The sequence below is a fragment of the Hyperolius riggenbachi genome, chromosome 7 (assembly GCF_040937935.1).
Source record: "Hyperolius riggenbachi isolate aHypRig1 chromosome 7, aHypRig1.pri, whole genome shotgun sequence".
Classification (NCBI taxonomy): Eukaryota; Metazoa; Chordata; class Amphibia; order Anura; family Hyperoliidae; genus Hyperolius; species Hyperolius riggenbachi.
The window spans coordinates 252,973,477-252,988,039 of NC_090652.1; the positions used below are offsets into that span (position 1 = coordinate 252,973,477).

The following is a 14,563-nucleotide window of genomic DNA, read 5'->3' on the forward strand; positions in this document are numbered from 1 at the left end:
TGGTTGGAATCATTACTGTTATGAAATTGTCTTTAGGATAAGGAAGACTGGTGTTAATGAATGCATGAACCAGTCCTGTCAGCAGTTTCTGTCAGGAGAGATGCTCAGTCTCGCCGTCCGCATATATCATCAGACTAAGTTCCAGTCAAGCTTGAGAAAACAGCTGATAGAAATAATCTTAATATTACTGTCAAACCATAGCCCTGATCATGGCTCTGGTTCTGGAGAAGAGGTGCATTGTTAGAATAGAAGTGTACTTATGGCATAAATATGCTACATCAACCTCCTATTGCATCCTGATTAACAGAGATTGTCAATAAGGCTGGCTTCACACCTTCCATTAATGTGTACGGATCTTGTGCAACGCAATAGGATCCATTCACATCGGTCTGTTTGAAACGGATCCAATTGGTCCATTCCGACGAGCGGACCATAAGTCTGTGTGGTTTGCGATATTTGCGGTTCCGGATCACGATGTGGATGCCAATGGAATGAATGGAAGCCTATGCAAACGCATGCGTTTCACTTATTTACTCACCTCTCTTCTGTCTCATCCGGTTTCACCACCGCCACTGGCACTGCTGTTCAGTCCACTGCATGGTAGAAGCGCAGATATACAGATCGGAGCACCAGCAGAAGCATGGGGCTCCCCACTGGATTGCAACAGACCAATGGGAATACTCTCTCCCCAGGAAGGATTCTCACTGGTTAACCGAGTGGTGGACCAATGAAAATCCTCCCTGTATAGGGAGGATTCCCAATGGTCTGTTGCAATCCAGTGGGAAGCCCCATATGCTTCTGCGGGGGCTTCAATCTGTAAAACGATACTTCTCCCCTGCAGTGGACTGAGCGGATAAACTGTAAATGTGCCATTGTGCATCTAGTAAGCGTGTACCCAGCCTAAAGGGACATTAACCAACTTTAACCAAAAGCTATGAGGAAGGGATTAAAGGACTACGGTAGGGGGTCGGGGGGGGAAGAGTTGAACTTACCTGGGGCTTCTAATGGTCCCCCGCAGACATCCTGTGCTCGTGCAGCCACTCACAGATGCTCTGGTTCACTTCTGGAATTTCCAACGTTAAAGAGGAACTTAAAGAGTAACTGTTAGGCAGAAAATACACAATAAGTTCTCTACTGCATGCTAATAGAGCAGTAGAAAGGATGCTAACTAGGCAATGTAAACGTTTCAAATCCTTCTTACTTTTGTAGATTTCTCTCCTCATGCCCCAGGCTCTAAAAGTGGACGCAAGCCGCAGAGAGAAGTGACAGGCATGCTGAATCAGCCTGATTGGCTGATGCCTCTGTCACTCATCTCTCTGCACTACGATTGGCCGCCTGGTCTCCCCTTGTCTGCCTGGTCGCCGCTGCTGTTAGAGCGCACGGAGGGGGGCCAGAGGCTATCTCCTGTCACTGTCCTCTGCCCCCCTCCTCCAGTGGCATGTCCGCGCCCCCCCCCCCCCCGCCGTTCTGCCGCCCGCCGCCGCTGCATTTTTCTTTTTCCCCACACTGAGCTTTGGGGAAGGATAAAGGTGGTGCACACACACAGACTCCCGGAATAATGGTTCCAGGCGCTGCAGTATCCTACACTCTGCACTAGTGCAGAGAATAGATGGGAACGACAGCGCTTGGATCCATTATTAGGTGAGTCTGTGTGTGGCTGCTGCATTTATTCCTCCCCGCTGTGCTCAGTCAGTGCGGGGAGGAGGGGGATGCGGGGGGGGGGGGGGGGAAGAAGATCTAGCCGGACACAAGATGGCCCCTGCCAGCAACAGGAGCCTTCTAATATTTAAACATAAAAATTACAGAAATCAAAACATGGACACTATGATACATCTGTCATGTAAGTAGAGCATGTATTTATCTACTTACATATGTGTTTTTTTGAGGGGGCATTTTAGAGCTAACAGTTGCTCTTTAAGCCTAAACAAACATACTGTCATTAAGTTACATTAGTTATGTTCATTAAAATAGATAGGTTTTATAATCTCCTACCCACACTGTTTTAAAAGAACAGGCAAAGGTTTGTGATTTCATAAGTGATTTCATAAAAGCCCGGGCAGTTTTCTTTGATGGGGCGGAGCTTAGCTAAAATGCAGCTAAAAATGAGACTTCTATAAGAAAAACAATGTCCTGATGCTGTGAAACTGTTAAAGAAACACCAAGCCTTTTCAGTTCTGCGGAGTAGATTTTTAGTCTGGAGGTTCACTTTAAAGTCGGAAAACCACTGCGCCTGCGCGGCCATGTCCTTGTTTTCACTGACGTCACCAGGAGCGTACTGCACAGGCGCAGACCGTACTGGGCCTGCGCAATACACTCCTGGTGACGTCAGTGGAAGCCAGGGCGCAGCCGCGCACGCACAGTAGTTTTCCGACTTTAAAGTCGCAAATTCGGGAAATGAACCACAGACGGGGCCCCAGGAAAGTTCAACTCTTTTTCTGCCTAACCTCCTACAGTACTCCTTTAAAGCCTTAGTTCAGCATCCAATGTTAAAAGCATATGATGATCAATTTGAATGAATGAGCAAGATACATTGTTTTGTGCAATATACAGATGTACATTTTTTTTTTTTTTTGCAGTAATGTACCTGGCAGGTGGCATTCAGTCATTCTGCCAATATAGTGGAAGTTCCTTCCCCAGCACAGAGCAGATCACATGACCCAGACCTCTCTGCTATGAGACACTACATTTTTGTCGCCCACAAGGCAACTGCAGTTTCCTGCTCAGTGTGTAATATAGCTTTTAACCCTTGGATATGCCCTTTCCAGTGTGTTTCCAAAAGCCATGTGCTCCTCTGTTGACTAGCCCTGTTAGTAATAAGAAACCATTTCTCATTGTTATTTTACTTTACATTTATTTATTTTAAATTACACACTGAATTACTATCCTCTATAGAGGACTAAAACATAACTTTTAATAAAGATTTAAAAGACTATTACTGAAAGCCTGTATGACGGCTGCTAATTTACAAACCGAACTGAATAAATGCAGTAGCTATGGGTACTATGGTAAGTATAGGAGTCAAGAGGTGGGGTATTAGCCACACCAACCCATCAGCTCTGCACAATGAAGCTAATATTTAAAACACTACCCCCACCAACAACCCGACATGTTTCACTTCCATACAGGAAGCTTTATTAAGGGAAAGTGCTGCGTGCTAGAGTGCAAATATACATAGTGATAAGGTGCATAAATATCGCAAAGTACAAAAATCAGTTCATAATGACAGCATATTGGCTGTATAGTAGCAGCCATGAGAACACATCCTCTCTCTAGCCCTTATATACTTGAAATGTGGGAGATAGGAGAGGGGCTGGACACTGTTTGCCCACACCCACCTGATCCAGGACACTGATTGGACCAGGGCGTAATCAATAAACCTGTAGTCCAATCAAAACATTTCCCCATTGATTGCATACATACAAAATAAGTGCTTTTAAATAGTCAACCAGGCACAATAATGAGCTGTACTCTAGTGTTACCCTCTCCTCTATTTATCCAAATCATTTTTAGAAGGGACAGAGGCGCAAAAAGATATAATAGCGCTGAGGCAGGGCTGGATCTTGCACGGCACTCTGTTTACATCTGACGTCATGCGCCCGCCTCTGTCTTCCGCCCCTCTCTCGCAGCACCACTGACTGGAGCGCTAAGGATGCTCTATCTAACGGCACACCTTATTGGTTAGAGAGAGGGACCGTTCTCCTATCTCCTCCCTGATTGGCAGGCGGCCGGCTGTGGTCATGTGGCCGTCTTTGGACCAATCAGGCGTCGGAAAAAGCGATGTATCGAGAAGTGGTTATATTATAGTCTCTAAACTCCTAAAACTGCTTTTGTCTTGTCTCCCTAGTGAAGTGGCATTTGGATACAAAGGTTTGAAGATCCTGCTATACTACAGTGCTGGGAACCTCTCCACCATGTTCCGAGTACAGTATAGCTCTAAAGTTGATGATAAATTTGATGGAGTCCAGGTAAGCCACATCACTTACTACTTTTTCATATGTTGTTGTAGCTATATTTCTTTGAATGACTGATAAAGCGTTAAGTGATTTGGTTATGGAGTCGTTAGGTTTTGTTTTGGTGAAAGCACTGCAGAAAGTGCAGCACTAATTGAAAAGAAGATAATTGTTTGTGTGATCCCTTCAATTTGTGCCATAAGGGTACCCATAATGCATTGCTTCAAAGCACTGGGCTTATCCAGGGGTGGTGCATTATAGGTTCCACTTTGCCAAAAACAGAAGGGAAATGCACGCTTCTTTGTAAAAGAGGCATTGTCAGCCACAAAATCAAATTCCATTTACCCACTGCTCTGTGTTTATTATGTATCCTGCAGCGTAACCCTGCATTGCAAGCACTCCAGTGTCTTCACAAATGTTTCTGCTGTAATAAATCTTGTCTGTCAGCCTGGCTGTATTTGCTACATTGCCTCAAGAAGGAAGCTTGTCATCACACCTCCCACATTCCTGTTCCTCACTGATTAGCTGAGGGCTGTTCATTGTGAAGCTGCTGAAACCTGATCTTGCTGAGATCACATGTTTACAAAGCAAGCTAGATTCTAGGAGAGAAAAAAGAGTAAAGGAGGAATTGACATCAGGTTTGGCTTCAGTCACTGAAATTAAAATGTGGACAGTACAATACATCTGTTGTGTAAGTAGAACAAGTAGTTACTTACTTATGTTTTTTTGGGGGGCATAATATTGCTGACCCTGCTGCTTAAAGAAGGCATTTCGGTTCTATTTGCTTTGCTGTTGGTATGGAGCTTTTACGTTCAATTGTCCACTAGAAAACACAGTTTTAGTTCTCCATGGGGATGGAAATGGCCACACAACAGAAAAACGGTTTAATATTGCCATGGTTTTCGGCTAGTTTTCTAAAACAAATGTTTTAGATGCTGGCTGAAGACACAAAAATGGGTGCAGGAGTAGCCTTCGAAATAATCAGCCATTATAAAAGTTGCAAATTGCAGCAGTGAACAAAAATGTGGGCGCATGGAGACGTCCTATAAAATCACAGGTGCTTATTTAGCACCCATGATTTAATTTCAGTTCATTGCCAGTGGGGGGTAGGTTAAGGTTAGGTGACACGGGGGGAGAGGGGGTTAAAGGTTAGGCACCATGTATGTGATTTGGTGGGGAGGGGAAGGGTTTGGCTTAGGTAGTGGGAGGTTTAAGGGTTAGGCATGGGTAGAGGGAGGGTTAAGTGTTGTGTATCGGTAGAGGGAGGGTTAAGGGTCAGGCGTAGGAAGGAGAGTTAGGGGTCAGGCATAGGGAGGAGAGTAGGGGTCAGGCATAGGAGGAGAGTTAGGGGTCAGGCATAGGAAGGAGAGTTAGGGGTCAGGCATAGGAAGGAGAGTTAGGGGTCAGGCATAGGAAGGAGAGTTAGGGGTCAGGCATAGGAAGGAGAGTTAGGGGTCAGGCATAGGAAGGAGACTCGGGGGTCAGGCATAGGAAGGAAAGTTAGGGGTCAGGCATAGGAAGGAGAGTTAGGGGTCAGGCATAGGAAGGAGAGTTAGGGGTCAGGCATAGGAAGGAGAGTTAGGGGTCAGGCATAGGAAGGAGACTTGGGGGTCAGGCATAGGAAGGAGACTTAGGGGTCAGGCATAGGAAGGAGACTTAGGGGTCAGGCATAGGAAGGAGACTTAGGGGTCAGGCATAGGAAGGAGACTTAGGGGTCAGGCATAGGAAGGAGACTTAGGGGTCAGGCATTGGAAGGAGACTTAGAGGTCAGGCATAGGAAGGAGACTTGGGGGTCAGGCATAGGAAGGAGACTTGGGGGTCAGGCATAGGAAGGAGACTTGGGGGTCAGGCATAGGAAGGAGACTCAGGGGTCAGGCATAGGAAGGAGACTCAGGGGTCAGGCATAGGAAGGAGACTCAGGGGTCAGGCATAGGAAGGAGACTCAGGGGTCAGGCCTAGGAAGGAGACTCAGGGGTCAGGCCTAGGAAGGAGACTCAGGGGTCAGGCCTAGGAAGGAGACTTAGGGGTCAGGCCTAGGAAGGAGACTTAGGGGTCAGGCCTAGGAAGGAGACTTAGGGGTCAGGCCTAGGAAGGAGACTTAGGGGTCAGGCCTAGGAAGGAGACTTAGGGGTCAGGCCTAGGAAGGAGACTTAGGGGTCAGGCCTAGGAAGGAGACTTAGGGGTCAGGCCTAGGAAGGAGACTTAGGGGTCAGGCCTAGGAAGGAGACTTAGGGGTCAGGCCTAGGAAGGAGACTTAGGGGTCAGGCATAGGAAGGAGACTTAGGGGTCAGGCATAGGAAGGAGACTTAGGGGTCAGGCATAGGAAGGAGACTTAGGGGTCAGGCATAGGAAGGAGACTTAGGGGTCAGGCATAGGAAGGAGACTTAGGGGTCAGGCATAGGAAGGAGACTTAGGGGTCAGGCATAGGAAGGAGACTTAGGGGTCAGGCATAGGAAGGAGACTTAGGGGTCAGGCATAGGAAGGAGACTTAGGGGTCAGGCATAGGAAGGAGACTTAAAGATTAGGCATAGGTAGAGGGAGGTTTGAGGGTTAGGCATTGGTAGAATGGTTAGGCATTGGTAGAATGGTTAGGCATAGGTAGAGAAGGTTAGGAGTTAGACAGTGGTAAAGGGTAAGTTAATGTTTAGGTATTGGTAAAGATGAGGTTTATGGGTTATGCATTGATAGAGGGGGAGGGTTCTGTGTGAGAGTAGCATTATGATACATTGGCATCCCAGCTCTAGACAGTACTAGTCCAGTAGAGAGAGCTCTGGACAATTACAGCACCCAACCAGGTATTTTAAACGTATTTATAGCAAAAAATTAAGTCATGAAATGCTAAGAGCTGTGAATTGCTGATGATTGCAAATGTACGATCTTGCTTAAGTGGGCCAGTGAACCAGAGCTTTCAGTTGAGTATAAGTGTATCAGGATATGTCAGTCTAGATATTTTTCTTTTTTTTTCATGACCTGATTTATTGAATATTTATAACTTGCGGTACAAGAAATGCAAATACGAGAAAATAACATATCTTATATCAACAATAGCGTGTCCAAACATAATTTGTTATGATACATCCAACACTCAAATATAGCCATAACCGGTTAACATCAGTTATTCTAAATTTTTTTCATTACTTTAGTCAGTAGAAATTGGTGGCTTTTGCAATCATTTGTTTACCTTTATGACCGTACGAAGATAATGGATTATTTAATATATACAGGTTTGGATGGGATATTTTTAACTTTCGGAATAAAGTAGTGAGACAATATATAAATGGAAGCTAAGAAGTGATGTGAACTTTGCACTGTTGTCTGTGCTCTCAGTGTCTGTTTCACTGCACTTGTCTCCTGCGTCCATCAACTCGTCCTCACGCCTAATAGAGGAATCCCTCTTCACGGGACTTTTCACTTCCACATGGATGTTTATCCTTCCGGCAACGCAACCCAACACTCGGGGCCGAATCTGATACAGGAATTAGTAGTTTGTCATGGTTCAGACAAGAGCGCCACAAATACGGAGCTGAGAGAAATGGGCAGCCAATCCCAAGCCTTGGTTTCTTCTAGCAGGAAGAAGTGTTTTAGTGGGGGGAGATTTATCAAGTGATGCCACCATCTGGCATTGCCCCAGCACAAATCTAGGTGATACTCGGGTATCATCTAATTTACAATGGTTTTGTCACCCTTGTCCGTAATCTCCAGCATCCACTTAACACACATCTGCAACAACTCCTCGCTAAAATACAAAACCAAATAGCGTTTTACTAGTACGACAGAAAAGTCTGTCTCTGCACCAAGGGTCACCATTCAACAGTATAATTTTCTGGTACTCGGCAACTTGATTTTAGCTTGTCACATTGAAAGTAGGACAGTTGCTTTTTTGTAAATGTAGTTTGAGGAATCTATTTTTTTGTTTGTTTAGATGAATGCATTGTTTCTTTGGGTAAACCACAGGCGTTTTTACGTGCGGACGAGGCATGCAAACACCCGAGGTGCTGGGGGGGAGGGGCACAATTAAGACGGGGGAGCAGCGGTACAATGGAACTTAGCCGCAGGGAGAGGCACCTGACTCCTCCCTCCTTCTCCTCGGGTTCTTCTCCGTGCTCCCTCCATTGAAAAGATATGCGGCAGCAGGATGTTGGCAATTACTCACCTGCCGTGCTCCAAGCATTGCCGCCCGGATGCTCTCTACATGCCACTAACATGAAGTAGTAGTTACACTACTTCCTGTGAGCGGCGATGTAGACAACAGCATGGCAGAACGTGAGCATCTCCTGGAGCGCGGAAGGTGAGTAATTGCCGCCCCGCTGCCGCTCATCACTTCAATGGAGGTGGGGGGAGCATGGAGAGGGAGGAGTTAGGTCCCTCTCCTGGCAGCTGAGTTGCATTGTGCTGCTGCTCCCCCTCTATATTGCCACAGCCTGCGGGCGGAGGGAAGGGGGGGGACCTATGGCTGTCAAACCTATAATGGGGGCACCTGTGGCTGACTAACATATGCTGGTGGCACCTATGGCTGCCTAACCTATACTGGAGGCACCTATGGCTGCCTAACCTATACTGGAGGCACCTATGGCTGCCTAACCTATACTGGAGGCACCTATGGCTGCCTAACCTATACTGGAGGCACCTATGGCTGCCTAACCTATACTGGAGGTACCTATGGCTGACTAACCTATACTGGAGGCACCTTTGACTGGCTAACCTATACTGGGGGCACCATGGCTGGCTAACCTATACTGGGGGCACCATGGCTGGCTGACCTATACTGGAGGCACCTATGACTGGCTAACCTATACTGGAGGCAAATATGGCTGGCTAACCTATACTGGAGGCAAATATGGCTGGCTACCCTATGCTGCCTATACTGGGGCACCTATGGCTGACTAACCTATACTGATTGCACCTATGGCTGGCTAACTATACTGGAGCTACCTATGGCTGCCTAAGCTATACTGGGCTACCTAATATCATCCAGGTAGCACAGAAATGTGGACACAGGAGCACACTGTCTGTACTGTACCTGCATTAAAGAGTGTGATCTATGGTTCTTGTGCAAACTGTTGGGTGATTATTGCATGAGAATCACTGCATGTTAATCTTTGTGCATTTTTACTTGCTGAAGCACTGAGAAGAAAAAATGACTCAATTGACTGAATTAGGGTTCACTACTACGATATACTTTACGTGCTTGACTGTTTCTGATACTATAAATGTCTGCTATAGTAAACTACTTAGGCTGGTTACCTGAAGTGCACTATAGAGGGATTCTACTTTAGCAGATGTCCAGAAGGTTTGATAAAAGCGATTGAATTGGCTGGAAATCAATACGTGTATGACCAGGTTAACTCTGGCCGTGACAATAGATTGTGAGCTAGTTCTCTGTGACGTAGATAAATGTTCGGTTGTGCTCTGTACAGAGCTTTCTAATCCTTGGCACTGTATAAATAGGTAAAGGAGGTAAATGCACTCCCCAGAGCACTAGCTCCCAGCAGTGCCTTAGCTGTCAGCTAAAAATAGCCGTTTTTAGCGGAGCTCTTTTTTAACGTTAGGCCTGCTGTGGCATAATGTATTAAAAAGTCTTCATTTGCCGAGAACGCATTTTCATTTCACCACTTGTAGAGTAGTTTGCTTTGAAGCCTAATGTGATAATTTTGTTTACCGGAGCTCAAGTACGTTCTGTTTGCAGCTCAGCCCTGATTTTACTTTCATACTATCTACAAAGCAATGTAATTCAGCACAGAGGAGCTGATATTCTGCATATGCACATTCATTAACCCAAGTGTGGCTTCTTACAGCTTCTGTGCTGAGTAACTGGCATGGCAGTATCCTGAGATGCACCCTGGGAAAATCTGCTCACCCTTTTTGGTTGTTTGAAACTGGTGCTCTGTGGCAAATGATCCGTGATAGCAGCGAATGTAGAGTTTCATGTCTTGTGCCGCAAAAAGGTGTGAATTGCACATCATGTAAACCAACTGAAAGTAGTACACAGACAACATAACTAATGCTGAAAACGAGAAATAATATTGTTTCTGTGAAAAATAAAATTGTTTCTGTTAAAAAAAACATGGTCCTTCAAATAGTTCAGCACCTACAGTAATTGTGTGGTGTGTGGGGTTGCCTAGCCTGAAGAAAGGCGTATAGACCTGAAACAGCGGGCTGTCGCTGGACTGCAGCCACCCACTTTTTATACCATTTACCTTTTAATGATCGTTCAATAAAGAGCAATGTTTTAAAAGAGCTATGAATTACTGGAGGTGCTGACCTGTTTGGAGGACTAATAAGGATAGGGACACCAAGAGCCAAATATAGTGTAATATGTACTGGTAATATGGGATGAAGTTGGTAGAGTAAATACAAATATACTCACAAAGCAGTGTTACCACAAAGGCAATCACTGTAACAGCAGGTGGGGAGATTAGACCTGACCCCACTCAAGATTAAGAAGTCGCTCTCCATAGATTAGGAAAAAAGGGGATGACACCCCTCCACCAAGGGTGGACTTAGAACAATTTAACAGGGATACAGAGGCGCAGAAGAATAAAAATGTCTAAAAATTTTAACATTTGTGGAGGCAGTGGTGGACTTACCCCCTCCAAATAGGCACAAGATATGCTAATAAAGTTTAGCAGAACAAATTTATTTACATACTCCTAGGGGAAAATGCAACGCGTTTTGCAGGTATGACCCCGCTTCATCAGGCAATAGATAGGAGTAGGCACAGTGTAGGTCTGTAGCTGGGCCAAGCGCCTCTGTGACCCAGCTACAGACCTGCACTGTACCTTCTCCTACCTATTACGTGATGAAGCGGGGTCATATCTGCAAAACGTGTTGCATTTTCCCCTGGAGTATGTAAATAAATTTGTTCTGCTAAACTTTGTTGGCTTATCTTGTGTCTGTTTGGAGGAAGTAAGTCCACTGCCTCCACAAATTTTAAACTTTTTAGACATTTTTATTCTTCTAGCGCCTCTGTATCCCTGTTACATTATTTGGAGGATTACTTACTGCCGTCTGAGCGATACGGAAAGACGACTGGTCTTTAGCACTCCTCTTCGTTTCTATGCATGCGTGCTGATCGCACTTGGACATTGTGAAAAATACATGGTCATTGTAGAATTTGATGACAGAAACACCATTCAAACAGTTGGGAACGGAACATGTTTACCACTATGCTGCATCACATCATCTCTGTCATCGATGAATCAGTTGCTGTCGTTATGAAAGGGAAAGTCTGCCTTTGGTTGCTAGATATAGGGTTTCATCTTCTCAAGAGTTCGGGATTCCTTTTGCTGGGGTTGTGGTGGGACAGGAACTGGTTTTTTATTTTCCCCATTCTATGATTAACTGTTGATAAATGGGCACTCCTGTAAATTAATATATTTAATCCTCCATGTGAGGAAAATAAGCCAATGTGTTGAGGTTTCTTCACCAAGGCATAGGCACAATAATCACAGTGTGCATCATTGTGACTGCTGCAGCAAAATAGGGTGAAAAATGATTTGCCAAGTACAGCTTACAGGGGTGAAACCAAAAAGTGACTTTTATCACCCCTTTATAAATAGAACCCAAAGCTGCTGTAGAGCAAGGTTATATCTTTCAACCATTAACCGTTTCTGGACCAGCGCGGTTGAAATCTACGTCCTGCTTGTGGCTGCGCGGCTCTGACAGTACGTAGATTTCAACAATCGTTGCTGTGCGGTCACGCCAATTGCGCCACTTTGTCCCCACAGCAACCCGCTCGCCCTGCCGGCAGTATTACGGCAGAGCCCGATGAGCCGGTCAGGAGCCAATTTCATTGGCTCCTGACCCTGTCATCACTGTAAGGCAATCCGATTGGCTTACATTGATGGACAGGATCTGAAGCCAAAGAAAGCCCTCCTGAACGGCGCACAGAGCTCTGCCGTCTTTAGCAATCCTAGCTGCCCTGCAGTCTGGAGGTCTAGAGATGATCCAATGTAACCATAGAGTTGCAAACTCATTGCTGTGCTGTTGTTTCTTTAAAGGGAACCTAAACTGAGAAGGATATAGATGTTTCCTTTTAAACAATACCAGTTGCCTGGCAGTCCGGCTGAGCTCTTTAGCTGCAGTAGAGGCTGAATCACACACCTGAAACAGGCATGCAGCTGATCCAGTCTGACTTCAGTCAGAGCACCTGATCTGCATGCTTGTTGAGGGGCTGTGGCTAAAAGTATTAGATACACAGGATCAGCAGGAGAGTCAGGCAACTGGTATTTTAAAAGGAAAAAAAACGTATCCTTCTCAGTTTAGGTTCCGTTTAAAGGATACATGAGGTGACGTGATGTGATGAGATGGACATGTGTATGTACAATGTCAAGCATATAAATCACTAGGCTGTATTCCTTCTTTTGCTTCTTAGTCCAAAAGTTGATATTCACGTATGCAAGTGACAATTTCTGACCAGGTCGGACTATAGTGTAACCCTCACTGATGAAGAATTACAGCCATGAAACACTTTCCTGGCAGAAAATGGCTTCTAAGAGCAGTAAAGAGATAAAAAGGCTCAATAGTGCATAGATTTTAGCTCTGACATACTTCAATGAATGTGTCTTTTGCTAAGCATAGACGGTTCGTTTTTTTTTTATCAATCAAGCTGCTGATGGCTGGATTGATAATATCCGACAGGTCCGATGACCTGCCGGATAGATTCCCCGCTCGAGCCCCACGGGCGGACAACAGCGGGGAATCGAGCGGCTGATAAGGGATGCCCGCGGGGATCGATACGAGCGGTGACGCGCCAGCATCGAGCCGCTGGCTCGATACCGCCGCATAAACGTGCCGTGTATGCCCAGCATTAGAGCAGAGACAATGGAATATAAAAAACTTAAAAAGTAGATTTTTCCCACGTAACGCTGTCCCAATGTCAGCCAAACTTGAACTCCAAGTTCTGGTCTATGACTTCACCACAGGGGAACCCAAAAGAATACTTTTTCGCAACCTTACGCATTACGCCAAAAAAATGTATAGTCATCCGCTGGAATAGAGCTGTTCCTCCGCTGATCGCTGACTGGCTTGAGTTGATCCATAGAGATTGAACCACTATCAAGGGGGTGTATGACAACTGAAATGCCACCAACTAATTCTCCAGCATTTGGTCCCAAGTGGCTGGAGGCTACTAGTATTGATCTAGACCAGGGGTCCTCAAACTTTCGTAACCTACATAAAATGATGTTAAAAAACATTACATTGAATCTAGGTATTGATTCCCCCCAATCATGCCCAGAGGAGAACCCCCAGCATGCAGCGCCCGAAGGACGTCTTTGTGCACTAGACAGTGAAGCATACCCAGGTGACAACCTGCCGTGGAAGACAGCGAATGACTGCTCACTGGCTTCTACAGTATGTGGATGGGTAGCACTGCTATTCTATATGCGGGCTGCCGATTATTTAAAGGTGTATTGGGCCACATCTATAAGTTATATATTTTGTTTTTGGGGGCCAGTGAAAAAGCCTCAGTGGGCGGCATTCGGCCCGCGGGCCATATTTTCAGGACCACTGATCTAGACTGACCATTTTTGAACCTTAGGTCTGTATAGGAGTATTGTATCCGATCATTAATTGCTAGCGCTGGGGTTTGTCTCTGCTGTGCAACACAAGTTTTGTCTTGTATGTTTATGTAAGAGTTTTCTCATCTGATGACTGTTTCAGCAGTGTTGTAAAACTGGAAATTTCAATAAATGTTTTTTTTTAAAGAGATTTTAGCTCTGGCATACGTCAATGAATGTGTCATTGAGTAGAGACAATGAAACATTAAAAACGTAAAAAGTAGATTTAAATATAAAATAAAACTGCGAGATATCTAAAAAAAACAAAAGCATTTGGGTGGAAGAGGAGGATAGATACAATTGTTTCTCATCAGTTTTATTTTTTGCCTCGTACTTCCTTTAAAGAAAAGTTAAAATAAAAACACTAACGTATATGATATCATATCACTCTATTCTGCAGTGTAACAAATAATAAAGACAACTATTCTTGAAATATTTGCTCAAATAAAAACAACAGAGTCATCGTTTAGCCAATCATCCCCCAACCTTCTTTTAATAAGGAAAAAAAAAGGGTCCAAATTTGGCATAAAGTGTCGATTCTGCTCCTATGGGAGTAAGTGAATGCCGATGTAAGTGCTATTCAGCTGCAGGTGCGTTGCTTTAACTGGAAATGGGGGGATAACGGTTGAAAGGACAGGAATTAGTGGCTTGTTGTATTAGCCTTTTGTCGTGTATTTTGTCCTAAGCATCTTAATTTCCCCCCTGTCTGAATTGCGAGCGGCGAGAGTGTGGGTTTTGAACTAATACTCATCATACATGTAAACGGTGTGAAAAGGGTCCCTTGGTAAGTGAACACAGAGTGTTCTTGTGTCAGCTCTTGTGGAAATGGATACAATACAAACATCTCGGATGAGCGCGCCGCAGACCCCACTGAGTAAAAACCTGCAGGCTTTGTTCAGGCACCCTCCCCTGTGCAGTGTGAACTGAACGGCCTCTGAATAGGGGCGCAAGCTCGTTTTTTGTTCCCCGCGCCGCTAGGCTTTTAGGGACTCCATTGAGGGGGCACGGTTTTTTGTTAAGTTGAGACCAATTCATTACGTTTTATTGCCTGGT

General features: G+C 45.1%; 1 protein-coding gene across 1 annotated transcript in view; it reads left to right on the plus strand.

Annotated features, from left to right (window-relative positions):
- HAT1 (histone acetyltransferase 1) overlaps nucleotides 1-14,563 on the plus strand; it is a 106,578-nt gene that overhangs the window by 24,750 nt on the left and 67,265 nt on the right. The window contains exon 4 of the mRNA XM_068247036.1: nucleotides 3,845-3,965. Coding sequence (XP_068103137.1) covers nucleotides 3,845-3,965 — 121 coding nt within the window. The remainder of the gene's footprint in view (nucleotides 1-3,844; nucleotides 3,966-14,563) is intronic.